Below are 27,203 nucleotides of genomic sequence, written 5' to 3' on the forward strand. Positions count from 1 at the left end.
GACAACATGTAAGTCCATCCTTGCATAACCCTCGTCACACCACAAACTTGCCCCCGCACCCACCACAAACTTCCTCCGACGTCTCAACACGAACCTCAGGACCGAGATGCTCCTGCGCGATCTTAACAACCTCCTTGGCCACAAGACACCGGAGTCCGCAAACAGCACACGCCCTCGAGATCCCAGGCGCCAAGATCGCCAATCCAGTGGCCGCGCAGGTAGCTATCACCATCAGCATGCATCCCTTAAGACACTCGAAAGAGTCCAGGCCGACTTACCAAAGATATGCCCCCCCTCACAAACAGACTCCTTGCCCATCTGCTTCAACGACGTCTGGCAAAACACGCATCTCTGCTTCTCCTTAACCTCCCTCAACCTCGCCTTCAACGAGACATCCCCGTCAGCATCCTCAGCAACCCCCGCTGTCTCTGTCGCAAGCGTCCCCGGAACAGCAGGCCCGCCGCCATACATCCAGTCCCACATCTTGGCCTCGGTGCTCTGCCGCTCCCAAAACGGCCCAGGCCGCCCCTCCTCATCCCCGTCAACATCCATCATCTCGCCGCCGCCACCACCTGACGAAGAAACCTTGCCGCCAAACATCACCCTGGTTTTAACAGACTTCTCCGGCTGCTGCGTGCTATGCTGCGACACCAGCACCGCCGTCACCCCGGCCGCCGGCGACACCGTCAGCCCCCACACCCTCACCCGGTACGGCCGGATCTGCTCGCCCGCGTCCTCGGGCAGGTCGAAGTCCTCATCGTCGCTGTCGTCATCGTCCGACGCGGCGGACTCGGCGTCGCCCCCCGCTGCCCCCCCGCTGCCGCGGCCGAGCATCGCCGCCGGTACCGAGAGCTTGACGGTCGAGGAGATGGTCTCGGCCCACTTGGGGAGGACCGTGTCGGAGAAGGTGTCGATGGCGTTCTGCTGGAACCAGTTGTCGTTGCTGCCGGTGGCGGAGAGCCGGACGAGGGAGTAGGAGGGGGCTTTGGTGCGTTTCGTCATGTCGGGGGGATGGATAATGAGACCTGTCACACGCTTCGTCAGTTTACCATGTACCCGGCAACAACAAAGCCTGCAAGGGGAGACCGACTCGAAATAGGATTCGTGGCGTCTAAAGACGTCGTATCCTCAGGGTACGTCGTCCCGCACACCTCCGTCTTGTGCCCCTCCTCGACCGGCCCCTCGGGCCCATTGAGCGCGACCTGGAACGGCTGCGCCTTGAACGGACTTCCGATCACGCCGCGGCAGACCTTAGCTCCGTCGTGATCCCAGACGGCGTCCTCCCACTCCACGAACGCGTCTGGGGCGAGGTGTGTGCAGATGCCTGTGACGTCGGCCTCTTCCACGCTCACCTCGACGCCGGCGCCGCGCGCCCAGGTGCGGGGGATCGTGATCCGGCGGAAGCCGACGTAGTTGCGCGCGCAGTAGGATATCACCGCTGTGCGAGCGTCGTCGGACAGCAGCCAGGGCGACCACTTTAGCGAGAACGCCGAGGAGTACGGGGTATAGTCCGGGTCTGTAATCTATAAACACACATTAGCAATGGGGCGGCGCATGATTTCCAGACGGCGACTCACGCTCGTAATGGGATGCGGCCCCCGCCCGTCGAACCTCGCGACCTCCTCCACCTCCCACACATACGCCCCGGCATCCGAGCCGTCGTCGTTCTCGTTGGGGAGGTAGTACTGCACGCTCAGCACGACGACCTCCTCCTGGTCCGTCGCGTACGCCAACAAGGCCCGTCCCGCGTCAACGCGCCGCGCCCACGCGAACGAGCGGATCTTGTCCTTGGGCAGGTACGCGCCGTCCTCGCTGTCGGCGTCGGGGAGCGGCAGGTTCGCGCCGGCGCCCCAGAGGATCCTCCAGTCGCGGAAGTTGCGCATGCGCGCGCCGAGGTCGATATTCCCACCGGCACCACCACCGGCACCGGCACCCCCGCCCTCGCCGAGGACAAGCAGGGCGCCGTTGGTGAGCATGACGGCGAGCACGGGGCGCAGGTTGCGGCCGACGCCGGCGGGGGACCACTCGAGGGCGACGAGCTGGTTGAGGGAGGCGCCGTAGCCGGTGACGGTGCCGGAGCCGACGCCCTCGAAGACGGAGGCCGGGTCGACATCGCCCGGGTCGGCGTAGTCGTCCTCGTAGGCGGGCGGGGCGAGCGACTGGGCGGCGAAGAGGGCGGCGTTCATGCGCGGGTCGGGTTTGCGGGAGAGGGGGATGCGGAGGATGTAGGTATAGTACTGCTGGCGGGACTTGTTCTCTGCGTCTTGGGATGCGGCGGCGGCGGCGGCGGGAGCAGCTGCTGCTGGGAGTGCGTCATCTTGGGGGTTGTCGTCGACGGCTTCGGGTGGAGGGGCGGCGGGCTTTTGGGTGGATGGGTCTTCGGGGGTTGGGTATTCGGGGAGGAAGACATGGACGGAGTCGTCTGCTGCTACGGCGAGCTCGGCGTCGCAGGAGAAGGCGATGGCGTGGGTTGCGAGAGGCCGAGACTTGAGGGTGAGAGTCTTGAGAGGGGGGATCTGGTTTGAGGGGCCTGTTAGCGGTAGGTTTTTGAAGTAGGTGCCATCGAGGATGGCGAGATCATCCATGGCTAGGATGAGGCATTAGAATGAGTGTATGATAGTAGTGTGTCGTCTGCTAAGCTGTAGAGTCGACGATGCGTATCTCTCTCACTGAGAGTAGGCTGATGAGCGTACATGCGATTGCAATGAGTTGAGATGGAAGGCGCAAGAGAATGGTAGCAGCTGTTCTTTCAGAATCAACTTGGGATGGAACCGAGATGTTAAGAGAGATATAATGGACCTATTCCGAGGAAAGCGCATCGCATGGTGAATGTGCCCATACCGAGTTCTCTTACAGCTTCTCAATCCAACAAACGGGCGGTCTCTACGTAATTCCCAGGAGAGAAGGAACGGCCAGTTGCAGCAATGACACTCTACAGAAGGAATATGATTAGACAAACCTTATTTTTATCCATTTTCGAACGAGATCTTGTGTCTGCGGCTATCCATGAAGCCCAGAGTGTTATGGTGGAACGGCCAGTCTCGAAGGCATTTCGCTAAACACTGGGGCAAAAGGTTTTGAGAAACATGAATCTCGGTGAGGGGCTCGGTGAGTAGTCACGAAGTAGAGGCACGTCCCGGCATTACACCGGATAATCTCCACCAGCTTCGAACACCTTAGCGATGTTACGGCAGCTGCCCATAGAGAGATCAATTCAGACCGAGCTGCAGGTAAGGTTACAATTAAGAAATTGTTCACGTGTACGGAATTATGAATTGAAAAAAGGTAAAAATATCCAATATCATGCTGTTGCCTGCCCAATTCCTTCAACGCCTTGCTATGGATGCACTCATCAAGTCGATTTAGATATACAGTACACGAAGAACAGAACGGTGAGTTATGCCTTGACCGCTGCATGGCCGTTCTGGCCGCTCGTCTTCTCGGCCTCATCATCCGATTTCTTCGGTGCTTCCAGGAACGACCCGAGAGCCCAAAGCAGCGCGCATCCAAGCAATGCCGTAGCACCGACCAGCTTCTTCTCCCACCAGTTGTCATTCGTCAGCGGCTTCGCCATCTGCACCCTCTTCGCCTGCGCCTTCGCCTTCTGCTCCTCGCCGCGCGCAGCCTTCTCCGCCAGCGTCGCGTTCCTCGCCGCGGCGTCCGCCTCCTCGGCCCTCTTCTTCAGCGCGGCAATCTTCTGGCTGAGCTCCAGCAGCTCCTCGTCTAGCACCATGTTCTTCGCGCCGTCGACCTCGACGTTCTGCACGTTGCCGAAGAAGTCTGTGATGCGGCGGCTGCGCGCGGCGTCGGCGCCGCCGGGGAACAGGTCGTAGCGCACGCCGGCGTTGGAGTGGATCTTCTCGTAGGTGTAGCTGTCGAACAGCTCGCCGACCGTCTTCTTGGAGCTGAGGTCCTGGACCTGCGACTCGAGGAACTCGAGGTTGTAGTAGGTGTAGCGGTCGATGACGGCGACGCCGACGTCGTTGTCGGCGTGGTGGGAATAGGAGGACTGGTCGAGTTCGGAGGAGCCGGTGGCGATGATGTTGGGGGAGTAGAGCTTGCTGTACATTGTGTTGGCCTGGCATGTATCGATCATGAAGAGGATTTCGTGGTATCTATACAGTCAGCATTGGTGGCAATTGAGTCTCGGGGTTCTCAGGTCCCTACCTCTTCTTCTCCCACATCTGCTCAAACGCATCCGCCAAGTCGAACGCGCCAATCTCCTCAGCGTCCTGGAACTTCAAAAACTCGTTGCCGCCGTGGCCCGTCATGTATACCAGGATGTTGCTCCGATCGTCCGTCAGCAGGCGCTTGCTGCGCGGCATCTCGTCGCCGACGCGGTCGGTCAGCAGGCGGATGAAGTTCTCGACGGTGACCTCGTAGCCGCGGTAGTCGACCTCGATGTTGTCGCCGTACAGGTCGACGGCGCGGTCCGAGTTGCTGTAGACGGTGCCCGGGAAGGCGTTGCGCGGGTTGCAGGCCATGTCGTCGGGAAGCATGAGGATGATCTGCGAGTCGGGGATGCCGAGACGCTTGACTGTGCGGTAGATGGAGAGGACGTTGGCGAGGTGGCGGTAGTTGAACCAGAAGCGCGAGGTGCAGACGAGGACGGCCCAGTTGCTGGTGTGCTCGGCGAGGACGGCCGGGGCGAGCGTCGAGGCCGCCAGCAGGACTGGCAATTGCAGGAGGCGTGAGAGCTTCATGTCGGCGCGGATTTCTGGTAGGTGTTGAGGGGGAATCAACGGATCGAACTCGGAGGATCAAGGGAGATGAGGGGCCGCGTCGGATTGAAGTTGTTGATGGAGGCGACGGGTTGGTAAGGGGGAGTGCCGCGGAGCTACATCCTGACAAACACTACCGCCAGGTACCCGACCTTAGTCAGCCCGTTGGTTGCGGGTGGAAGCACGGTCCCAGGGCCGCGGGGAGCGTTGTAAATCGCGGGTCGGTTGGCGTGCTCCACTGAACAAGATCGGTGTTAGGTACCTTACCTCGAATACCTACGTATTCGCATCCAACCGATAGGTTTGGTGATGCGTAGAATCAGAAATCCCGATCGTTTCAACGAACAAGTAGTATTCTGAATCGTTCAATTCCCATAAAAGATACACTTTTGAATTGTTGAAATCCGACACTGCTAAGAACTATGAGAAACATGTTGAGTTGGAGGTACCTGCAGATACCACGATTGAATCGAAATCGACCCCTGTCGGCATGTACCAGACAGCTGGGTGCTTGGAATATCCATCATCATCAGACAGCAACCCCCAAGGTTGCCGCAGAGTTGCTGCTCTTGAGCGGAAGAAATCAGCCAATCTGTGACTGGCAGCTCACTTCTTGGCCAGAACCCAGAGAAATTCGGCGTCAACCTCGTCGTCAATGACATCCTTGATGAGGATTTCCAGCCCAGTCTCCTTGAGCTTCTCGAGCGTCGCCTCGGTACCCCAGCCGCTCCAGTACATCCATCCCTTCTCGTGCAGCCACTTCTCCATGACGACCCCGGGCATGTTCTCGGACGCAAAGTTGACGAGTAGGAAGCCGCCGGGCTTCAGCCATCTGGCGAGCCGGCGAATCATCTCGCTCTGCTCCTCGCGGGGCAGGTGGATGACACTGTACATGCCGACGATGGCGTCGAACGAGTTCTCGGAGAACTCGAGCGCCATCATGTCGCCCTCGACGAAGGTGACGCGGTCGCGGCCGTGCTTGGCGAGGTTCTCCTTGGCGATTTCAATCTGGACGCTGGAGATGTCGTTGGCCGTGACGAAGACGTCGGGCGTCGTGAGCAGCCGGTCGGTGACGGGCTGGCCGCAGCCGCAGCCGAGCTCTAGGACGAGCGACATCTGGCCGGCGAGGGGCTTCGCGGCGAGCAGCTTCTCCATCAGCTTCTCGAGGTACTCGAGACGCAGGGAGGACTGCTGGTCGGTCCAGCTGTTGTAGGCCGGAGCGATGGCGTCGTAGGACTCCTTCAGACGGGCCTTGACGTCCGCCGGGGCGACGGCGACCTGCTGGTCTGCTGGGCGTTCCGGCATTATGATTGTTTGTTTGTTTGGATTGATTTGGTTTGGTCTTAGACTATCTGAGTGTCTGTCTTTCCCTGTGTGTGCCTGATGCTCTTGCGAGTATCCCCGTAAAAGTCAAGTGACGCCCTTTTGCGGCTTGACTATGACGAGAGAAGGGAAGTAAAAGACGATGGAGGAGGGGAACAGATGGGGTTTAAATAGGTAAGATGCGGAGTGATTGATCATGCTGACACTGGCACGGATTGAGGAGGGGCTTTTAAGTGCGAGCTTCGAGCCTCAAGATGGAGGGGAAGTTGCAGCACGGGCCAATTGTTTGCGATTGCATTCTAGGGTCCCTTAACCTGTCTCGGTGGTGAGAGTCATCGGCCAGAGTCACTTGGGATGTTTTGTTCAATTCCAAGGAATTGACCGCTTAATTGACTGTTTACCGGCCACTTGAATGAGTCTTAAAACCAAAGTTCCAACTGCGATTGAGATCCTCAGCGTAATGAGTGCAGCTAAATATGCAGGACAGTAGGCGAGGAGGAGAATCTGGGGTGGAGGACGTGGGGACGGCGGCCGACGGGTAAAGAGGGGTGGAGGGGTCCTGGGACACAACCTGGGCCTGGGCCGCTGGAATTAGAAAGACCTGATGGGTCTGGAGGAGCAGACTCGGAGAAGTCAAGTCCGAGATCTCGAGCCGCCGTCGCATATCCGTCCGGCAGGGCGTCAAGCTGGTGATGATCACGTTCACGGTCTGCGTCAGGATCGTGTGATGCTGGGGGACCTGATGGTCTGGAGTTGCCGGATGCAGGTCATCGCAGCAAACATCAGGATACCGCTGCCAATGCGGCTTGCAATGAAAACCGAACGAACCCCGCTGAGCAGAGAAAACGTTGTTGATGGGGCGATGGGAAAGTTTCCATACCATCGGGCTGATTTTGGTGTGGCACTGAACTGAGTTTTGTGCCGTGAGATGGCAGCAGCAATTGCTGGATGCCTTGGAATCAGTCCGAAGCTTTAGCGGAGGTTGTTAGGTTGCCGGCCCGCTAAAGTCTGATTACTTAAGCTTAACCGCACACAGGTCTGCACCTCGCATTTCTGGTCAGTGTCGCGTCGATTTTTTCCTGCCTCCCCACGTGCCGTAATGACGTTTGGCGCTAGCATTGAGGGGGGACAATCACATGCACAGAATGCGAAATGAGCTCTCTGCAGTGTCTCTGCCAGGCTCCACTTTGGCGAAGAGGGGAGGGGAAAAGTGACAACTTGCCCCAGAGACAATGGAAAGAGAGAAAGCCCGCTGCAACCCGCCCGAGCAGGACCGACGTGCCGACGAATGCCATCCTCCATCCAAGACTCAGAGACTCCAACGGCTGACGCGCCTGGTGTACCAGTGTAGCAGCACCAAGCAAGACCTTGCTACCTTACCCTGCGTGTGCCTGTCTCGCCATTGCGCTGCCTCCTGCGAATAGAGACGCAGGCCGCAGCCAGAGCTACGGAAGCTCCAGCAATAGCAACACCGGAGGCAATTGATCTTCGCCCCCCCTTCGCAAATTGCCAGTGAGCTCCCAGCCTGTCACTTGTCGAATCGATGCCAGCTTGGGCGACACCACACCACCATTGGACCATTGAGTGCGACCCTTGACTCTGGCTTATGCCCCGGTGGTGGTGGAGCGTCGACTCGTCTCGTGCAGACCGGACCACACACCAAGCCAAACAGAACCGAACCAAACCAAACCAAACCTGTGCCGTCTGGCATCCCCGGTCCTTGCATCATCATACCTTGACGAGGACGAGGAAGCAAACAAAGAAAAACTGCCCCGCCCCGCGCTGCGCTGCACCTCGCACCCAAGACCCTTGCGCCTCGACGGCAGCAGTCCCAGCATCCCAGCAGCTGCCAGCAGCACAGAGAGGAACTGCACAAAGAACCCTTCTGGAGGCTTTCCCTCATCATATCTATATCCGTACATACATATCCATACCCGTACGGACCAAACGGCAACAAAACAACAACCCTGCTCGCCTCTTTTGTTTGCCTGTGCCTGCCTGCCGCACTGCGCCTGGCCCTGTCAGACCCTGCTTGCGCCCTGGGGCCTTGGTATCCGATCGCAATAATAACTCCTAGCTGCCCAGCCCGCGCTGCGAGCTATGCTAGTCTCTGCAATCTGCAGAACTGAGGAAACCCGCGCGCTGCCGAAATATTCTCCACGACACCATCCCTCCACCGACGGCTGACCGACCCTGACTCTGCCAACTGCCCTGCCCGTTCCATTCTGTTCTGGGTCCAACGGGTCTCCATACCTACCTACGGATACACTCCCGTCCTCGCTTTTAGCGCTTGCGAAGTCGGTGCCAGCTGGTCGGAGAGAGGGGCTGCAAACACCGGATGACCGACGCAAAACTCGTCGATTATGAAATCCTCTTGACAAAGTCTGCCGCCGCCGTTGTTGCCTTTTTTTTCTGCGTCTCACTCAAATCCGACATTGTCTTCTCCTTCAACAAAATCCGACGATAATTCGGTACTATCGACTACAGCAGCTCGCCGTTTTGCGCCAACACAGACGCCGCATCCCCAACTTATAGTCCGTCCTCGCTACTTCGCGCTTCGTGCTCCCGCCGCCGACCGAAGCTTATTCCGCCCGTCCAAGCCATCCGATCCCCTGGAGGTCCTAACTGGTGCGACGTATCTCTAGCCGCAGTTCCAGCTGCCATTATTTGATCCTCCGTCTGTTTTCCCTCCTCACTAAAGGTGTCACGCACGCCTCTTGCCGTCACCTAGATCCAAGTCTGCTCCCGAACGCCGCCCGAGTGGACATTCCCATCCGCACCCGCGTCGCCAGCAATATGGGGCGCCCGCCGGCGTACATCTTCGTTGTCAGGTTGGTAGACCTCGTTCCTGGCCTGTCTCTCTTCGGATACTGACGCTTCTGCAGGCACGGCGCACGTCTCGACGGCGCTGACAAGAGATGGCACCTAACATCCCCGACTCCCTACGACCCTCCCCTGACCTATGGCGGCTGGCAGCAGTCCAAGGCCCTCGGCGTCCGGATTGCCAGTATCCTGCGCCAGGCCGAGGCTGATTCGAACAGGACCCCGAATGGTCGTGACAGCTCGACAGACTCGAAGAAGCGACGCAAGTTCAAGGTCGTACTCCACAGCTCCCCGTTCCTACGATGCGTCCAAACCTCCGTGGCCATTAGCGCCGGCCTGGCCCAGGCTCCTCCCCTAAACACGCCTTCATACCCGATGCCTTCGCCCAGCACGAATCCTTCCGCCTCTCCCTTCGTCCTTCCGGCTTCTGTAACCGAGGAGGTTGATCCCCTCTCCACCGATGCGAGCGAGAACAAGCCCGAGCCTCCCAAGAAGAAGATCAAGCGGTCCACACTACGTCTCGACGCCTTCCTGGGCGAGTGGCTTTCCCCCGAATACTTTGAGATGATTACGCCTCCCCCAGGCTCCGCGATGATGCTGGCAGGTGCGAAGGCAGATCTGCTCAGGCGGGAGAACATCAGCGCCCACGACCAGATCGTGGAGCACTCCCACCACCACGCCAGCTCGGTGGGCCAGGCCCAGAGCCAGCTGTGGAACAGCCCCAAGTTCAGAGCAACCCCCGAGCGATCCGGTTCTACCGACTCGAACGCGCCGTCCATCTTCGGTCTGGATAGCGGCCGGCCTAGAAGTCGGGCGGACAGCGCAGCGAGCTCCTCCAGCCAGCGTGTCCGCTTCACGGTCCCCGAGCCGGGAAACCCAAAGGACGGATACGTCGCCCCGACCCCGAACTACGCCGTCTCGTCGAACGTGAAGATCCCCGACGGCTACGTGGCGCATGCGAGGGACGCCTGTTTGCACGTGGACTACCAGTGGGACTCGATGAGAGAGCCGTTTGACTGGGGCGACGGCGGCAAGTACGGAGAGGAGTGGACGGCCATGCACCAACGGTTCAGACGGGGCGTGCAGAAGCTCGTGGACTGGTACACCACGGCCGAGCGTCCAAGCGAGATGGTCACCAAGACGGTGAGGACGTCTCACAACGGCGACACCGAATGCGCTATTGACGACGACGATGAGGAAGACGTGGAGTCGGTTGTCATTCTCGTTTCCCACGGTGCCGGCTGCAACGCTCTCATTGGTGCCATTACCCATCAGCCGGTCCTCATGGACGTAGGTATGGCGTCTTTGACCATGGCTGTCCGCAAGCCGAACCGCGAGGCCGAGCCCTCTGCCCTAGACACACCCATGTCGGAAGTTGCCGACCCAATGTCTCAGGCGGGAGTCATCCCAGTTCACCAATACTACGATCTTAAGCTGTTCGCAAACACCGACCATCTGAGGCCGAGCTCATCCTCTACACACAACCTCTCCAGAGCCCCTTCCACGGCGTCAAACTCGAGCCATTCTCAGAATGGTCAATCAGGCGCCCGTGGCCGTATCGCGACGGGAAACGGGGCGTACACGCCCGCGCCCATCACCTTTAACCCGGAGTCGTTCGTCTTCCCGGGCAGCCGCAGCACATCGGCAAACGCCAACCTCGGCAGCATGCGCCGCACATCGCACAACAACACCTACTCCCTCCCTCGGACACCTGCGCTGAACACAACGGGCATCACCGTGGGAAGTGGCGTCACGAGTTTTACCAACACCACCACAAACTACAACAGCAACAATAACAACACGAATGCGTCGCCTACACTATCTGCCGGCCTATGGTCGCCAATCACGCCCAAGAAGGACGCAGACGAAGAGGAAGAGGACGACGACATCTTCCCCGACTTTGACCACCGCAAGAAGCTCGCAGCCCTCTCCAAGCAGGGCCCCGAGATCGTTAAGCCCCCGACGCCCGAGCGCAAGGAGCCGCAGTTCGGCGGTCCTACCAAGGTGCCCCTGCGGTTCCAGGAGATCTCCCGCCCGACCTCGAGCGACGGCGCAGAGGAGGAGAACAAGGTGCCCCCACTGAGCTTCGCCACTGGCGGCGGCCTCTGGGGCGCGCCGCGGCCGCTGGGCGAGACGGAGATCACGCGCGACATGACGACGTCCAAACGGCGATGGACCGTCAACGAGCGCGCTTAGTGACTACCGCAATTAGAGCATGACGCATTATGGAAGCGAACAAGATAGAATGATCGGCAGACTGAGCGAGCGAAAGACGCATAGCAAGTACAGGACAGCATGGGCATGGTCTACAGCGGAAACGCCCGTACACAGATACGATGACAAACACAAACATTTGGGCGGCGAAGGATACAACACACAACACATCTCAATTTGAATCATTCTGCATGGCGTTACCATTTGGGGGATTTCAAACGCAAAAAAAAGGGAGGGCAGGCAGTCAGGCAGTTATCAAGGAACCCCCAAAAACGTACTTTTTGTAATTACCACTCAAAACTGAAAGAAAACCATTAGCGACGGAGAAGGCAGGGTTTCTCTTTTTATTCCGATTCATTCTGCGTTCTAAAAGCATGGAGGGAAGCAAGATAGATACACAAAACACCAAAAACATCGCTTCTAACAGCACGATACTAAGTATTTTTTGCAAAACACGTGTGTACACATAATCTTTCGACTCCAGGCTTATTGTCTATTATGATGATTCAAGGGGAACTACACACTACGTGAAACAGATTCGTGACGAGTGCCTGCCTGCCTTTCTCCTGTAAACGCCTTCCACAACCGTAACCAAAAGTTTGAAGGAAACCGTCATCTAGTGCCCAAAAGCCTTGTTCATAGCCTGGTGCGCCAACTCAACACCCAAAAACGTAGCAGCGTTCGCCGGCACGGCTCTCGCGAGCGCGGGGCCGAAACCAGGGAAGAAGGCCTTCACACCGCCCCGGCCGTACACCTCCCTCACCACGCCGCCGAGCGTGACGTTCCCCTCGGCAGTCTGCAGGCGCGACTTGACGGTATCGACCGGGAACACGGGGATCCACATGGCCACACCAGCCGCCGCGCCCGCAGCAGTAATAGCCAACAAACTGAGCTCGCCCGAGGGCTTGCCGGAGACGGGGTCCTTGGGGGTGAGCCGGCGCTTGATGTACTCGTAGGCGGCGAAGTAGGCGGCGGAGCCGGGGCCGTCGCGGGCGAGGGTGGCGGCGGAGCCGCGGAAGACGGAGCGCAGGCCGCCCTCGCGGTAGAGGGAGCGGACGACGTCGAGGCCGCCGTTGTATTTGGGCTTCTCGCCGGGCTGGAGGCGCTGCGACTGGACCTGCAGGATGACCTTGACGCGCTCGAAGGGGGCGGTGATGGCGGTCATGGGGATGGCGGAGAAGAAGCCTGCGGCGGAGACCTGGGCGATGGAGAGGGGCGCGTCGGGGGAGGTGCGGACGAGGGTTTTGCCTAGGTCGTAGCCCCAGAAGGAGACGGCGACTTTGAGGACGAGGTTAGTTTGTGGAACAGAGGATGAAGGGAGGGCAGGGGGGACTTACACATGGGCGTGACACCGACCAAGGGCGCGCTGACGCCGGCGTACAACCCACGCCTGAGGCCATCGCGGGCGATGCTCTTCTTGACGACGTCGATGGCGCCCGAGTAGACGCCGCGGTCGGCGGTCTGGAGGCGGACCTTGACGAGGTCGAAGGGGTGGCCGACGACGACTGCGCAGACGCCGCCGAAGCCGCCGGCGGCGAGGGAGCGCAGCTGGGCGGCGAGGCCGGAGGTCGCGGCGGCGGCGTCGGCCTTGAGCTCGTCTTTGGACTCGGGGATGTGGGGGGTCGGCACGGGGAGGGACTTCAGCTTGGAGTTGAGGGAGGAGGCGGCGGCGGCGGCGTCTTCGGGCGTGGAGGGGGCCATTGTGCCGGGGGGGTTCTGGGTTGCGAGTGGGAGATGAGGGTGAGGGTGAGATTGAGGTTGTCGTAGGGAGAGAGAAGTAGGTGGTGATGGTGGTGGAGGAGTGGTGTTGTTTGGGAGGAGAGGAAGGAAGTCCGGAGGGCTTTCACGTGTTTCGCGATGTAAGCTGCCCTTGTTTCTGCTAGTGGGTGGTGGTTTTGGCGCAATTGAGGAGGAAGCTCGGGCGGTCCGTTCCTGGCGCTGGATAGTGTATGCGGTAGGAGCGCTAGTGTTCTTGTTGTGCGTGCAAATGTGCGCCGCGGCCGGTACTCCGTGGAGAGCTTTTTTTTTTGGTGTATGTGTCGATGTTGCAACCCCGGATGTGCTCGAGATGCTGCGATGGCGGAGGTAGAGGGGGAAGCTATGCCGCTACGTCACTGAGCCGAGGCAACTACATAGGACGGCCCACTTTGCGCGGTACTCGCGGTGGTCCACTGGGAGAGAAAGAGCAGTGAGTCCTCGTGATGCGAGTCTGTTTGCGGAAATGGTAATTCTCTTGGTCAAGTTGCAACTGTAAAAAAGATTTGTTGATGAAGCGTGACGGCGACCTGTGCCTGACTAAGAGTACATAAAAAGGACAGAGCGTCATCTTCTTCATTTTTCTGTGCCTCCCCAACTTTCTCCAAAAAGCTCATCCCAGCATTGGCGGCGGCGGCAGCGGGAAGAATGAAACCCTCTGTCTGCAATGATGGAAGTGCCCGCCCGTGCCTCGGTCGTTCGGCTCATTGTCGCCTCTCCAGCGCCCCCCTCCACCTTGATCCGGGGTTCTGGGGGAGTGCAGTGCGACGGCGGCAGCAGCAGCGGGCCCGCCGCGGGGTTCACGGTTGTGCGCTAGACTTTGGGGGAGCACCACGACACAGCTACCAGTATCCCGTCCGTATCCCCTTCTGCCAGAGGTTGCACATGGATGTCGCCATGAGGCGCATGCTTCTGGACGAAAGGGCCAAACGGCGCGTTCCTGAACCTACCTATCATGTACATACAAGTAGAACCCGCGTTTTGGCTGGGAGTTCAAGGTTCTTTAGGCGGAAACCGTCGTCATTCACAAACATCGTGTGACCCTTATGGAGTGGGGGGATGAGATGAACTCAATTCCCCGATGCTCCCTTTGCAGCGCCGGCATGTGAAATCGCGTCTTTTGATGACGGGGAACTGCCAGAGACACTGCGTGTGTTCCACTACAAGACAGTTCAGTTTCACCTCTAAAATTAACGGAGCATCTTCCGCAGACTTGACATTCAAACTCGACGATCTATCTTGAGAGATGAAATGTTTGCGCCCTCGAAACTGCACAACATCTTACCCAGAGCATTAGGTTCAACACCGTCACAACCATTACCCCGGGGAAACGGACCAGTTGAACTCCTGCAAGCCTGCAAACCTGCAGTTCTTCAACCCCGCGAGATCCGGCACAACAGAGGATCCCTCACCACAACAAACATCTCACTGCATCCTATCCCCCCCAAATCTCTCCAATCTCATCCTCTGCACCACCCCAGTCCACCTGCACGTCAAGTGACAGCTGGCCCGCACTCCCTCATCTCGCCTTACATTGGCCCAGACCTGCGCACCCTCTCCGGGCGGACGGAGGCCTTCTGGCGGAATGGCCCAGCCCTCGCGGCGCGGGATGGAGGGTGGATTTGGTCATCAGTTCACGTCACACCCTTCGGTTCGACGGAACATACACGTCCCCTCGCCCAAGTCACATCATCCCCAACACACCTGCAGCCCGCTCGAAAGGGTATCTAGTCTTCCATTGCCGCGCAAAATATGTGCGTCTACTCATACAAAGTCTTTGAATGCCGTCGCAATGCCTTTCCGTGATACGAGGTCCCTGTGTATAACGTTTCCCCCCCAGACTCCGACATGAACAGCTGTACTCGAACAAAGAAAAGGAAAACCAAAACAAGCCGAACCAAACTGTGCTGGTTCTAATCCCCAAGAAAAAAAGGGTACCACGTCTCCAACTCCTCTATCACCGCACGTCTGTATGTCCCCTCGTCTTCACCGTCTCGTGGTCTAGTCATAGAAAAGAAGTATACGCGGACGAAGGCCTCTAGTCCCGCTTCGTACGGCCGTCCTGCTCCACTAAGGTCTCGACAATCGTCGGCACCGGTGTCATCGGTGGTACGTTCTCCTAAAACGCCCTTTTCAGCGGTGTTGTCGCAATTCCTGTTGACCGGCCCACACCGCACCAACAACTGGCATCTCCTTCTCTCTCGACCTGGATGACAATGTCCATTGAGTTTCGGAGGAGGTATTCGCGCACCCGGTCGCGCACCTCGTCTAGGCCGGCGCCGCGTCCTGCCACCACGTGCACAATACCTTGCAGCCTGTCGCCCGAGTCTTCGGTGCTGCGGTCGTCCATCCAAAACTTGGGCACAGAGTAGTTGACCACCCCCTTCTGCTGGAGGATGCCCGCCAGCGTGTTGCGCAGATTGTACTCGACGTCGTCGGGGATGTTGAGCATCAGGTTGCGCGCCGACGACTTAATCAGCGGAATTGCCGCAAGGAAAATCAGAATCGCAATCGCGCATGATGCCAAGGGGTCCCAGAAGGTCCAGCCCGTGTAGTAGGTAAGAATGGTCGAGAGCACCACCGAGGCGCTGCCCATCGTATCGGCCAGAACATGCAGAAAAATACCCTCCATGTTGTCGTTATGATGGGAGTGCGCATGGCTGTGCTTCTTGCCTTGGGAATGATCGTGTCCGTGATCGTGCTCGCCGTGCGAGTGCGAATGACCGTGGCCATGATCGTGACCGTGATGGTGATGGCCGAAGCCCCACAGACCCAGCAGGTTGATCACGCCGCCGAGGAAGCTGACGATGAGCAGCTCCTTGAGACGATGGAGTTGTTGACCTTCCCATATTCGCTCAAACGCCTCCACAATAATCTCAACACTCAATAACCTGTATATTGTTAGACGTGGCCTGCCCGTGATTGTAAGTGCACCTACATCAGCAAAATGCCGTTGGCGAAGCCGCTCAGCGTCTCAATCTTTCCTAGACCAAAAGGAAATCGCTGGCTCTGGGGCCACTTGCTCGTCACGGCCGCGCAGAGGCCGACGAAGAGGGCAAAACAGTCGAAAAACATGTGAATCGTGTCGCTCAGCAGGCCGAGTGAGTCGGTGACGTAGCCATAGAAGGCCTGGACAGCCATGAAGCAGAAATTGAGCCTGCGAAAACACGCGTCAGTCATTGAAACCACAACAAGACCTATTGACCTACGTCATAAAGTAAAAGATCCGCCGCGAGTCCTTCTCTACAACAATTGTGTGCAAAAATGGTAACGCAGGCGTGTATTTGAGGATGATTTTGGTAAACAAAGACGGCTTCGAGTGATCGTGGGCATGGCCGTGGGAGTGGTCGTGGCCATGGCTGTGAGAATGACCGTGGCAATGACCGTGCGAATGGCCATGGTCGTGGTCGTGATCATGTTCGTGGTGGTGTTCGTGTATCACCGTGCCGTCGAGGGGCTGGAAGTTCTCCGAGAAGGAGCCGCTCGTGGGCGTCAGGAGTTGTCGACCGCTAGGGGTGATGTCCGTCTTCCATCCGTCCATGGCAGCGAGCGATCGCGGCACCGCCTTTTCCCGCAGAGACGACTGGCTCGAGTTTCCTCTGGTGTGGGAATGGCTGTGGCCGTGGGCGTGGCCATTGTGACTGTGTTGATGGTCGTGGTCGTGTACGTGGCCGGTCGAGTCTTGGCTCTGGCTGTGGGTATGCAGCCCACCGTTGGACATTGTCGACTTCAGCGCATTGAGGGACGGGGGCGAGTGGGAGTGAGAATGCATGTGGTGATGGTGGGCATGCGGTAGGGCGGAGGATGGCAAGGCGTAGGACGAGGCCATGTTGACCGCGGAGAAAGGGTTGCAATCTCGTCGGGGTCGGTCTGGGGTCGGTGTCGGTGGTCGGTATCGGCGGGGATCTAGGCGAGAAATTGATGTCGTTTTCTTTGGCTCGTTGCTGTCGCGCTCTCCACCGAGGACCCGTCGATTCGGGACCCTTTGCAGTAACCCCCTATCGCAAATCAACCCAAGTCATGGGTCGAGGAGTTTAGCCACTGCTTTCGTGTCTGTGTCTCGTGGGCGAAGCTGGTGGGAAGGAGGATGTAGCAATTGAGGTGTCGTGGGACGTTCGGCAGCCGTGGCCGTGGAGCTGGGAGGAGAGGAGACGGAGACGGAGACGACGGGAGTGCTAGGGAAGAATAGCCAGAGGTAGGTACGAATAGTAGCAGCGGCAGAATGACAGACGGGAGTCGTGTGCCCGTGTCTAGCGCTGGATTCGCCTTATCCCAGCGGCAGTTCAGGGGACTTGCACAGCTGCAGTCCTGCACAGGCTAAAGGAGCGGAATGGAGTCGCCCCGTCAATGACGTTGCGCTGGGTGGTGGGAGGCTTTGATCGACGATGGGCGTGCCGGCGGCGCGAGTCGCACAGACGAGCCGATGCTGGAAGCAGCCAAGATGGAGGAGATTCTCGTCGACGGTTTCTTTGTGGAAGACGGAGTCGACGATGGACGCAATAAGGTAGGCTGGGAAGCTTTAGGTAGATAAGAAAAAAAAAGAACACCGTTCAAACCAAAACAAGCAGGCCAAAAGTTTAAGGTGGGATGTGGCACACCCGGGACTCGGAGCGTTGTTATTTTTTTGGTTTTTGGCTGAACCCGACCACGGGACGCCGGGCGGTGCCTCCTTTCAGACGAATGCCTCTCAGTCTGTCTCTCTCCTCCCCCCTCTGTCCCTGTCCCAATGAGGAATCCGGCGGTCAGCCCCTGCAGATTGCTCCGTGTGGGGAGGAGGCTAGCAGCTGGGAAGCGGCACGTTCGTAGTCGCGTTGTTGTTGATTCGCTGTGTTGGCCGTCAAGAGGGGGCGTCGGGCTGGGAGTTGGCTGCATAAAGTTGCCCATGCAGACAATGCGACCCCGATCCTAGGCCGATAATCGCTGATGTGCCTGCGGTCTTTTTGACGACCACGGGTACTCTGTACTGAGTACTGAGCAGGCGTCATGATTTGGGAAGGTCCTCTGTCACTCAATACCCAGAGGCTAGAGAGCTGGCCAATTGATTCCCAGCCCCAATTGCGACATGTCTCTGGGTGTCTGGGCATGCCATGCTTGTCTGAGAATCTCAGATGGAGATGCGCGCATTAATAACCAGCGTGGTCGATGCGGCTGGTCTGTGTTCTGTCTGGCATGTGCAACAGCTGGTTTCCCCTTAATTGGGTGACGACAGAACATCTCAGCCTCAGTTCCGCCTTGATGGGCGATGCGAATTGAATTGAAGCAACCACGCAACTGTGAACAGGACGTGGACCCAGCGATACCGATACGGCGTCTGCAGGTCGACCGCTGCAAGCTTGTGGGTACGTACCTTGCTCATTGTCCCTCACACGTGACCCGCCACCTTCCCGTTGTTATCGCCGACGGCATCCCCTGATTGGCGCCACAGTTGCAATAGCAGACAACACCCAACCCAAGTTGGAAGGCGCGAGCAGAACGACTCTGGAGCGTCTTGGAAGAGGGGCCCGGCCAAGACGACAGCACTTTTGCGCCTTCCAATATCCCTTCGCAACAGGCCATTGCTAATCTCCAGCGCCAAGAACGAGATATTGCTCCTCCGGTGCAGCGTACAAAAAGCTGCTGCCCGAGTCCCACTACCCGGGCCACCTCCCACCCACCCATGCGCCCGGGCTAAGGCGATCTTGCAACTTCGGATGACAGCACCGCGACAGCACAAGACAGGACAGCTTGCATAAGCGTCACCACCGCCGCGACATCTGAGAGCCAAGACCCGACGACAATCTGAAACTCCACCAGGCTCGCATCGTCACCGCTCCCGCCCAACGCAACTGTCCACTCGGCGCAACCACTAGCCACGATGTCGGCCCTGGCGCTGGTGGTGTCTATCGTCGCGGGCGTCTTCACCACGCTCATCGCGGCCTTTGGCATCAACTCCCTCTCAAGGCTTCTGCCGACTCGCTACCATGCGGCTGAGAATCCCAAGGATGACCACATTCAGATCCTGGTGCTGGGCGACATAGGTCGGAGCCCGCGCATGCAGTACCACGCACTCAGTGTCATGAAGCATGGAGGAAGAGTCGATCTTGTCGGTTATAAAGAGACAGCTCGGCTACCAGATCTCGTTGGAAATGAGAGAGTCGCCTTGTACCCTCTTCCGCCTTTGCCTGCAGTCTTCAAGTGGAACACGCTGCCATTCTTGATCAACAAGCCAGCCAAGGTCGTCTGGCAAATGTGGTCCATCTTCCAAGTGCTGGCTTACACCGCACCCCCCGCAAGATGGATCATCATTCAGGTATGTGAGCCGCAAACTTATGAGTTGCTATCTAACTCGGTCCAGAATCCCCCTTCCATCCCCACACTGCACCTGGCTCTCCTCGTTTCACTGCTCAGAGGAAGCCACTTGCTCATCGACTGGCACAACTACGGCTGGTCCATCATGGCCACCGGCCGCAGCAAGAAGAACCCCCTGGTCTGGCTGTACAAGAAGTACGAAATCTTCTTTGGCCGACTCATTCCCACCGCCAACCTCACCGTCACCCACGCCATGGCCCGTCAGCTCCGTGAAAAGCCCTACGACAACAAGAAGCCCATCTTCGTCCTGCACGACCGTCCCGCCCAGGTGTTCCAGCCCATCGAGTCAGCCGAGGCTCGTAAGGCCTTCCTCTCCAGCATCAAGGAGACCAAGAACGTCGCGGATAGCATCTGCGACGGCACCACCCGCCTTATCGTCAGCAGCACCTCGTGGACGCCCGACGAGGACTTTGGTCTGCTGCTGGACGCATTGGTAGCCTACGCACACCCCGAAGAGGCCGTCAGCTCAAGCGGCGTCGGCAGGCCCCCGATCCTGGCCATCATCACCGGCAAGGGCCCCCAGAAGGCCGAGTACGAAGAGAAGATCAAGAAGCTTCGCATCGAAGGCAAGCTGCCCGGCATCACGATCCTCACCGCCTGGCTCTCAACGCGCGAGTACGCCTCCCTCCTCGCCTGTGCCGACCTCGGCGTGTGTTTGCACATGTCCAGCTCCGGCGTCGACCTGCCGATGAAGGTCGTGGACATGTTCGGCTCCGGCCTGCCCGTCGCGGCGTACTCCGCTTACGAGAGCTTCAGTGAGCTCATCAAGGAGGGCGAGAACGGGTGTGGTTTCGAGACTGCGACCGAGTTGGCCGAAGTCCTCATCCGACTGCTGAGTGAGGGCGGCGAGGACGAACTGGAAACACTGAAGGCCGGTGCTGTTAAAGAAGGCAGTTTGAGGTGGGATGAGGAGTGGGATCGTGTTGTTGGCAGGGTCGTGGGAGTCATAGATAGCTGATACCTTTGAGTTCAATAGAAAATATCCTTGGGTGTCGAGTAAAAGACGTGCCATTTTTCAACCTTCGACTACGCAATGATTTGCACACAATTGCAGGATGGCAAAAATACAAATCTGCCAAATCAAAGCCGGGAATGACAAAAGATTGATTTCGCCCGGACTTGAACCGGAGACCTTCAGTGTGTTAGACTGACGTGATAACCAACTACACCACGAAACCATTGAACACCTTGGAAGGTACTGTGGTGATGGGAGGATTGGGTCAACTCTAGCTGATTAAGTCTGTGGGGCAGAGTTTGGTGTGTGAGCCACTGGTGCCCCGACTGTTCCCTGCAGGTCAACTCATCAATTCCTCGCAAGGAACCGCACATTAACACACATGGCACCCGTCAATGTGATATGAGTGAATTACAGAGCATGACTATCAGTGAATATAACATCCTCCTGTCAGAAGTATGTACTCCCCGTTAATCCAGCGCGATCTTTCCTCCGCAAGAAATGCCACGGTCCACGCAACATCCTTCACATCGCCAAAGGCGCCCTCGACAGGCGTCCTATGATCCAAGTCCTGTTTGACCATATCAAAGTGCGGACTGATGTTCTTGAGGAACGTCTCCGTGCTAATTGGGCCAGGCGCAACCGCGTTGACGGTGCAGCCGTACACAGGAGGCAGCTCCTTAGCCCACACCCTAATCATGGCGTCAAGCGTCCCCTTGCTCGCCGCGTACATGCTCTGGTTCACCTCCGGCATCCGCGACGCGACAGAAGCCACGATTATAATCCGTGATCCGCCTCCGGTGGCCGCTGATGCCGACTCCGGCTTCATCGCGCGCGGCTCAAAAGGCGTGAGATGCGGCAGCGCGGCCTTGACCAGAAGAAACGCGCCCCTGGAGTTCAAATTAAGCGCCCGATCCCACGTATCCGCGTCCGCCTCTCCGAGCGGCCCGAGAGGCACCATGCCGGTGTTGCTGACCAGAATGTCGATCTGCTTGAACCGCGCCACGGCCGCGGAGACCAGGGCCGCGGGGCCCGAGACGGTCGACAGGTCGGCGCAGACGGCTATCCATGGCGTGTGAAGCTTGGCGCCGATCTGCTCGCACTCAGTCTGCAGGTGTGGGAACGGGTAGTTCAAGACAACGTTTGCGCCGCGCGTGGAGAGTTCGATGGCGATGGCGGCGCCAATGCCGGCAGAGGAGCCTGATATGACGGCTGTTTTGCCCTGCATTGAGGGTGTTTGCGGATGGTCGGGAGGAGACATGTTTGTTTGACGTGTTTTGGGGTTCTTGAGTGCAAGCAAGTTGTCTTTCCACTGACATGAAGAAGTAGACAACGTGAGCGACAAGTAAGAGAGGTTTCCTGGAGACGCAAGGGACGACCCAGGCAGACGCACCAGACTCGGTATTCATAATTGCGAATCGACTTCTACTCCAGAGCGAACACCGGTGCAACCGAGTTTGGTTTAAGAAAGCAAGGTTAAGCTTAGATATCGGAGCAAACGTTCGGAGTGCGGAAGGCCGAGGCCGTTGTGCGGGAAATCGGCTTCGAAGCCGCCGGAAATTCGCACATTGACCTTTCACCCAGCTAGCTGTTTGAAGAAGATAATTTCCTGCGTGTGTGAGAAGAAAGGTCTTAGTGCGGCTGAAATACCCGTCGGCGCAAAGCAAATTTTCTTCACAGGAGCCGGACGGAATACCCCTATTGCACCAGTTTTCAGGGTAGCCAGGCTTGACTTTGTTTTATCTCAATGACTACTATATTATGTAGCACAGACTTCTCAGTGATACGAAACGTGAAAGCCCTTTTTGCTTTCAGAGGACACTGTTGAAGTTTATCGCGCGCTCTGAACCCATGCTGGGATGGTCGAAACGCATAGAGATGTGTGAAGGAAATGCCAAATATGCATGCAATTCATTTATAAAACTAGGCTACTTCTTGGAGCCTGTCGAGCACGCGTCGAGACTCTGCTGTATGTCCTGTTTGATGTCTTCGATATGCTCCAAACCAACTGACATCCGCACCATGTCTTCAGTGACACCTAGGTCGGTCTTCTCCTTCGGATACATTGGCTTGTGTGTAGATGACCAGGGATGGGTTGCCGCACTTTTGGCGTCGCCGAATCTATTTCACATTCTCTGTTAGACGGATGAAACGCGAAACGTAGATGACAATGGGAGCCATCAAGCACTCCGTGGGTGGCACTGACGAGGCCATGTGGGTGATGAGCTTGAAGCCGTCCACGAGTGATTCTCCAACAACGGCACCACCTCTTACACCGAAGAGGATGACAGCCCCAGCGCCGCGAGGGAAATACTTGGTAGCGGCAAGATACTTCGGATGGTCTTCCAGCCCGGGATAGTCGACCCAAGAGATGCTGGGATGGCCACGCAGCCATACTGCAAGCTCTGTCGCGTTTCGTGTGTGTCTCTCACACCGCAGGCTGAGCGTCTCCAGTCCAATGAGAAGGTCTCGGCTATTGTACGGCGACAGACAGGCCCCAGAATCGCGGAGGATCTGGTGCCTGAACCGGTTCACGAAGGCGAGCTTCCCATAGGACTCGTGGAAGTTGATGTTGTGGAAGCCCGGTTTGGGCTGGTTGAGCTTCGTAAATCTCGGGCTGCGCCAGTCGAATCTGCCCGAGTCAATAACGACGCCGCCGACGGAGGTCCCGTGGCCGCAGATCCACTTGCTCGCGCTATGCGTCACGATGTCCGCGCCGTGGAGGATCGGCTGGCACCAGTAGCCTCCAGCCCCGGCGGTGTTATCGACCACCAGAGGTATGCCATGCCGGTGAGCTACTTGAGCAATGGCCTCGATATCTGGCACGTTCATGCGTGGATGCCCCATACTTTCGAGATAGATGGCCCTCGTAGTCTCGTTTACCGCCGCCTCGATTGATTCCGGGTTTTCTTGGGCGATATCCACCGAAATGCCCAGGTCCGGCAGCAGGAAGCTGAACTGATTGTATGCGCCGTGGTACATGTTAGCAGTCGATATGATGCTCTCGCCTCGTCCGGCCAGACACAGCATGGTCATGAACACAGCTGACTGGCCAGAGGCAACGGCAACGGCGGCGAGTCCGCCCTCCAGCGCCGCCATTCGCTTTTCCAATACGTCAGCGGTTGGATTCGATGTTCGGGTGCCGATGTGTCCGTCTTCCTCGAGGCCGTAGCATCGTGCTGCGTGTGCCGAGTCGTCAAAATTGAAGTATGCAGTTTGGTAGATAGGTACGGCTCTTGACTTGGTGACCGGGTCGGTTTGCTGGCCGGCGTGTATTTGCAGTGTTTCAAACCTGGAAGCCATGGTGAATGTTGGTAGTGAAGCTAACAAAGCTTGTCTGCAAGCGAAACAAATTTCTGTATCCCGTGATGATAGGCTATTGAAGCCTCGGGGGAATTGGTCTCTCGCCCCCAGAAAAGCCCTTTGTAATCGCGAGGTTCAGTTTTCGGCGCTCTCGGTAAGTGGCTCCGGACATGGGATGAGATGTTGCGACGTATCTCGGAACTGCGGAGAGTCGGACGCGAATGTCAAATTTGCCGGCTGAGCTTGCGTGGAAGACATTTCAAGCTCATAACATTCGGAATTCGGTCTACGGCGTGTTTTCCACTCAATATGGATGCACATACGCTGGTAGATGTGTCATTAAATCGTCTCCTTAGAGGAGCATAGAAGCCGCGTCCGTTAATTCATTGCCTTCATTCGTGTTACTCGGGCTGCATTATTCAAACTCCCAATCAAATCTTCACACCCACCCAAACATAGTTAAATACGCCATGGCACCCCTCGAAGTCATAGTTGTCGGTGCCGGATTCGGAGGCCTGTCTGCGGCAATCGAGTGCCGGCTGCGAGGCATGAAAGTTACTCTCATAGAGCGATACGTCGACTCAAACACTCGTGGAGGTAATCAAATCTCCAAGCATCTTTCTTTTCAGTTGGCTCACATGCAATGCCCCTTTACTTCTGCGTGATGGGACTGACCTGACGGGTGTCAGATATCATCGACTTCTTCGTCAACGGCGGCCTAGTCATCTCTAGATGGCATGAGGGAAAGGTGGGCCAGGAAATCCTGTCCATCGGGTGCGAATCCGACGTGCTTGAGATGTACAAATATGACGGCACGCTTCTCTACCCTGTTCCCTGGTTCATGAAAGACGAAGATCGAACCAAAACTTTCGCTGCTCATCGGGGCAAGCAGCATGGCATCTTCATGGCGTATGCACGCCGTCTCGGTGTCCAGATTGAACTGGGAAAGTCGATTGTGGATTACAAGGAATCCGAGGAGCACAACCAGGCGGGCGTCACGTTCGCGGACGGGAAGACTATCTGGGCCGACTGCGTCATTGCTGCCGATGGCAGTCGATCTTTCGCGCGCAAGGCTGTTCTTGGTCTCGAGAACGAAGAGGAGAAGAGCGGATGGGCCATCTTCAGGTCGTACTTCACCGCGAGCGAGAAAGCCCTGGCCCATCCCGATCTCAAGAGCTTCTTCCGCAACGGCGAGGACGTCATCAAAGCCTGGGCCTACGACAACCTCAGCATCCTGGCTTATTCTTGGAACGGCGGAAAGGAGGTCGCCTGGGTCATGATGCACCCAGACAACAACGACGTCGAGGAATCTTGGTCTCACAGCGTGCCCAAATCCGCTGTCGACCCCTTCATTTCCGTGTTCGCCCCCGAGTGCAAAGCCTTGCTGGAGTGCACCCCGCCTGAATGCTTGATTGACTTCAAGCTGGTTTACAGGCCTCACATCAAGAAGTGGACGTCCAAAGGCGGCCAAATCATCCTCATTGGCGACGCGGCCCATGCTCATCTTCCGACCTCCGGCCAGGGTGGTTCACAGGCAATCGAGGATGCCGTGACAGTCGCCGCGTGTCTCGGGAAGTCCGATGGCGATGTCAAGTTAGCCCTCGAGGTTGCCCAGAGACTGAGGTATCACCGCGCCAACAAGTTCCACGCGAACGCTATTGTGCACAGAGATGCGTTTCACAAGGTTGACTGGGACACTATCCAGGCCAACCCAAAGGAGTGGGCAATGAAGCGGTTTCCTCGGGTCAGAGACTTTGATGCGCAGGCTGTAGTGGATGAATGGTACGACAAGGTCAAAGAAGATGTCATCAGCGGAAAAGAGGGTACACTGGAAGAATTGGCGATCCCACTGTTGCCGAAGGAAGGAGTTTACTGGTAGACCAGAGTTCACAGTGACCGCATAGATGTGTTGCTGTTACTTAGATTAGTTGGTCTCGCGTCATGTATAAGCTAGGATGCAAATGGTATCGATAGTATTTTCCGCATAGACAGTTTGTGTATCTGTTTCTGAGGACTTTATTTCACGGGTGATAGGCGTCTGTGACTAATTGCACCTAAGAAACAAGCCTGCTAGTAGGAATATATCAGACTTTGCATTATCATCATCATTGCGAAGGAAACTTGGCATAGACAAGCCGAGATGAGTTATTGATAAATTGACCAGATCATTGCTAACATCGTCGGCTTTTGACCCGGTGCCTTCTGGCACTTGTGCCTTGCGTTGCCCGAAGGTCATTTCTCGCCAGCCCTGATGCCGATCAAGGTTTCCAACTTCAGCCCCGTAAACCGGCCCTGAGCGTAAGTGAAGTAAAGAACGGTCGCAAAAGCGAAGATGCCTGCAACGATAACGATCGAGTAATTCATGTTGGACGCCTTCACCGGCAGTGTTGTCGGAAATGACGGGAAAACGATGAGGAAGCCGCACCATACCACTGACATGGTGTGAACGATAACACGGAACCGGCCTATTTGCCAGGGCCCCAGTTCAAACTCTCCGCCGATCGATCGGTACATCAGCAGCCCGATGGGAATGATATACGAAACCATCTGTAGGATTAGAAAGGCTGACAAAAAGGCAAAGAAGGCCGTAGTGTTCCATATGTAGATCAGACAGATCAGACACAGGGCAACAAATGTCACCAATAGAGCCCGCACCGGAACATTCCACTTTGGATGAATCTTGGACAATACCGGGGGCAGCGCGCCATTCAAGGCGGCCGAGTGGATGGCGCGCCCGGCTGAGCCGACGAGGTTCATGCTCGCACCAGCGCCGACTGTAAAGGTCATAACCTGCAGGAAAACTGCCACTGAGACGTTTTGGGTTGAGTTCAGGTAAATTTGCGCCATCGGACTCACAAAGCTTACTGGAGACTGCAGGAGTAAATCCAAGCTGCCGGTACAGAAGAGCAATGCAAGCACCCAAGGAAGGCAGAGCAGTGCGTTGATAATCAGCGAGTACAGGACTGTGAGACGTTAGTGCCAGCGTTGGATCCGTGGCAATCTGTAACATACGTGCTCTAGGGATGTTGTTTGCTGCGTCTCTGGTCTCCTGACTGAACATGACACCGGAATGGATGCCGCCAAACCCGGCGCACGCCGTAATGATGCCCACCCAGAAGGCGATCCCGTCGGTTGGCCACCCAGAAGTGTTCTGAAACTCTACAAAGACGCTCGGAGCGCTGTTCTTGTTCTCAGTAGTGGCGAGAAGAACAATCATGGTGATGAAGAGAAATGATAGGTGTATGAATGCGGCTGTGTCCTATCAGCATGACTCGAAAGAATGCGATGACTGGCAATACTCAATACCCCCAAAGTTTACCAAGTTGAAGAGCTTAACTCCGAATATGTTCACCAGCAGATGAATGGTTAGCAGTGCCCAGTACATCTGTCGGTAAAGTTAGTCCTAGTGGTACTGAAAATTGCGGGCAATGCAATGGTCGTCAAAAAGAAGCAGATTTGTGACTGACACAGGGCAAGTGCCAACGTTGAGGCACGTATGTGGGATTCTGCAGCATCACTGCTGCTTGAATCTGTTGTACGACGCCCACGGCCACAGATACTGCGGAAAGAAGAAGCCCGCACAGGCTTGCCCAGACGACATAATATGACTATACATTCGTAAGTGTCACGGGCTAGAGCCCGGATTGATATCTCCGGCTTCGCCGGAGCAGTTACCGAGATCCGGCTCCGTTGGACCCACTATTCTGCCGCAGTACGCCGCCTAACCCGGCCTGCTTCACCGCTGTTAGGTGCCTACCCTT

At 57.2% G+C, this 27,203-nt stretch overlaps 11 protein-coding genes and 1 non-coding gene across 12 annotated transcripts; 3 read left to right on the forward strand and 9 right to left on the reverse strand.

The window, feature by feature from the left end:
• Positions 1 to 34: 34 nt before the first annotated feature.
• COL26b_010734 (uncharacterized protein) lies at positions 35 to 2,585 on the reverse strand (the record flags this gene model as incomplete). The annotated part of the gene is made up of 4 exons (XM_053183423.1): positions 35 to 222; positions 279 to 1,025; positions 1,091 to 1,523; positions 1,578 to 2,585. 4 exons carry the CDS (start codon positions 2,583 to 2,585, stop codon positions 35 to 37), a joined length of 2,376 nt encoding a protein of 791 aa, XP_053032642.1.
• Positions 2,586 to 3,397: 812 nt separating this feature from the next.
• On the reverse strand, positions 3,398 to 4,703 carry GPI8 (glycosylphosphatidylinositol anchor biosynthesis; the record flags this gene model as incomplete). Its single annotated transcript, XM_053183424.1, has 2 exons — positions 3,398 to 4,115; positions 4,168 to 4,703. The coding sequence occupies 2 exons, from the start codon at positions 4,701 to 4,703 to the stop codon at positions 3,398 to 3,400; spliced, it is 1,254 nt and encodes a 417-aa protein (XP_053032643.1).
• A 624-nt stretch (positions 4,704 to 5,327) lies between these two features.
• COL26b_010736 (uncharacterized protein) lies at positions 5,328 to 6,026 on the reverse strand (the record flags this gene model as incomplete). Its single annotated transcript, XM_053183425.1, has 1 exon — positions 5,328 to 6,026. One exon carries the CDS (start codon positions 6,024 to 6,026, stop codon positions 5,328 to 5,330), a length of 699 nt encoding a protein of 232 aa, XP_053032644.1.
• A 2,814-nt stretch (positions 6,027 to 8,840) lies between these two features.
• On the forward strand, positions 8,841 to 11,063 carry COL26b_010737 (uncharacterized protein; the record flags this gene model as incomplete). Its single annotated transcript, XM_053183426.1, has 2 exons — positions 8,841 to 8,875; positions 8,930 to 11,063. The coding sequence occupies 2 exons, from the start codon at positions 8,841 to 8,843 to the stop codon at positions 11,061 to 11,063; spliced, it is 2,169 nt and encodes a 722-aa protein (XP_053032645.1).
• Positions 11,064 to 11,697: 634 nt separating this feature from the next.
• COL26b_010738 (uncharacterized protein) lies at positions 11,698 to 12,782 on the reverse strand (the record flags this gene model as incomplete). Its single annotated transcript, XM_053183427.1, has 2 exons — positions 11,698 to 12,359; positions 12,419 to 12,782. 2 exons carry the CDS (start codon positions 12,780 to 12,782, stop codon positions 11,698 to 11,700), a joined length of 1,026 nt encoding a protein of 341 aa, XP_053032646.1.
• Positions 12,783 to 14,955: 2,173 nt separating this feature from the next.
• Positions 14,956 to 16,608, reverse strand: COL26b_010739 (uncharacterized protein; the record flags this gene model as incomplete). Its single annotated transcript, XM_053183428.1, has 3 exons — positions 14,956 to 15,727; positions 15,775 to 15,993; positions 16,046 to 16,608. The coding sequence occupies 3 exons, from the start codon at positions 16,606 to 16,608 to the stop codon at positions 14,956 to 14,958; spliced, it is 1,554 nt and encodes a 517-aa protein (XP_053032647.1).
• Positions 16,609 to 18,690: 2,082 nt separating this feature from the next.
• On the forward strand, positions 18,691 to 20,142 carry COL26b_010740 (uncharacterized protein; the record flags this gene model as incomplete). Its single annotated transcript, XM_053183429.1, has 2 exons — positions 18,691 to 19,125; positions 19,171 to 20,142. The coding sequence occupies 2 exons, from the start codon at positions 18,691 to 18,693 to the stop codon at positions 20,140 to 20,142; spliced, it is 1,407 nt and encodes a 468-aa protein (XP_053032648.1).
• Positions 20,143 to 20,288: 146 nt separating this feature from the next.
• On the reverse strand, positions 20,289 to 20,362 carry COL26b_010741. The gene has a single exon. It is a non-coding gene; the product is annotated as a tRNA-Val (tRNA).
• A 204-nt stretch (positions 20,363 to 20,566) lies between these two features.
• COL26b_010742 (uncharacterized protein) lies at positions 20,567 to 21,367 on the reverse strand (the record flags this gene model as incomplete). The annotated part of the gene is made up of 1 exon (XM_053183430.1): positions 20,567 to 21,367. One exon carries the CDS (start codon positions 21,365 to 21,367, stop codon positions 20,567 to 20,569), a length of 801 nt encoding a protein of 266 aa, XP_053032649.1.
• Positions 21,368 to 22,260: 893 nt separating this feature from the next.
• On the reverse strand, positions 22,261 to 23,442 carry COL26b_010743 (uncharacterized protein; the record flags this gene model as incomplete). Its single annotated transcript, XM_053183431.1, has 1 exon — positions 22,261 to 23,442. One exon carries the CDS (start codon positions 23,440 to 23,442, stop codon positions 22,261 to 22,263), a length of 1,182 nt encoding a protein of 393 aa, XP_053032650.1.
• A 470-nt stretch (positions 23,443 to 23,912) lies between these two features.
• COL26b_010744 (uncharacterized protein) lies at positions 23,913 to 25,321 on the forward strand (the record flags this gene model as incomplete). Its single annotated transcript, XM_053183432.1, has 2 exons — positions 23,913 to 24,039; positions 24,132 to 25,321. 2 exons carry the CDS (start codon positions 23,913 to 23,915, stop codon positions 25,319 to 25,321), a joined length of 1,317 nt encoding a protein of 438 aa, XP_053032651.1.
• A 353-nt stretch (positions 25,322 to 25,674) lies between these two features.
• Positions 25,675 to 26,659, reverse strand: COL26b_010745 (uncharacterized protein; the record flags this gene model as incomplete). Its single annotated transcript, XM_053183433.1, has 3 exons — positions 25,675 to 26,232; positions 26,308 to 26,405; positions 26,455 to 26,659. 3 exons carry the CDS (start codon positions 26,657 to 26,659, stop codon positions 25,675 to 25,677), a joined length of 861 nt encoding a protein of 286 aa, XP_053032652.1.
• Between the last annotated feature and the right edge of the window lie 544 nt (positions 26,660 to 27,203).

Source organism: Colletotrichum chrysophilum (assembly GCF_026319265.1).
Source record: "Colletotrichum chrysophilum strain AFK26 chromosome Unknown scaffold_119, whole genome shotgun sequence".
In the NCBI taxonomy this organism is placed as follows: domain Eukaryota; kingdom Fungi; phylum Ascomycota; class Sordariomycetes; order Glomerellales; family Glomerellaceae; genus Colletotrichum; species Colletotrichum chrysophilum.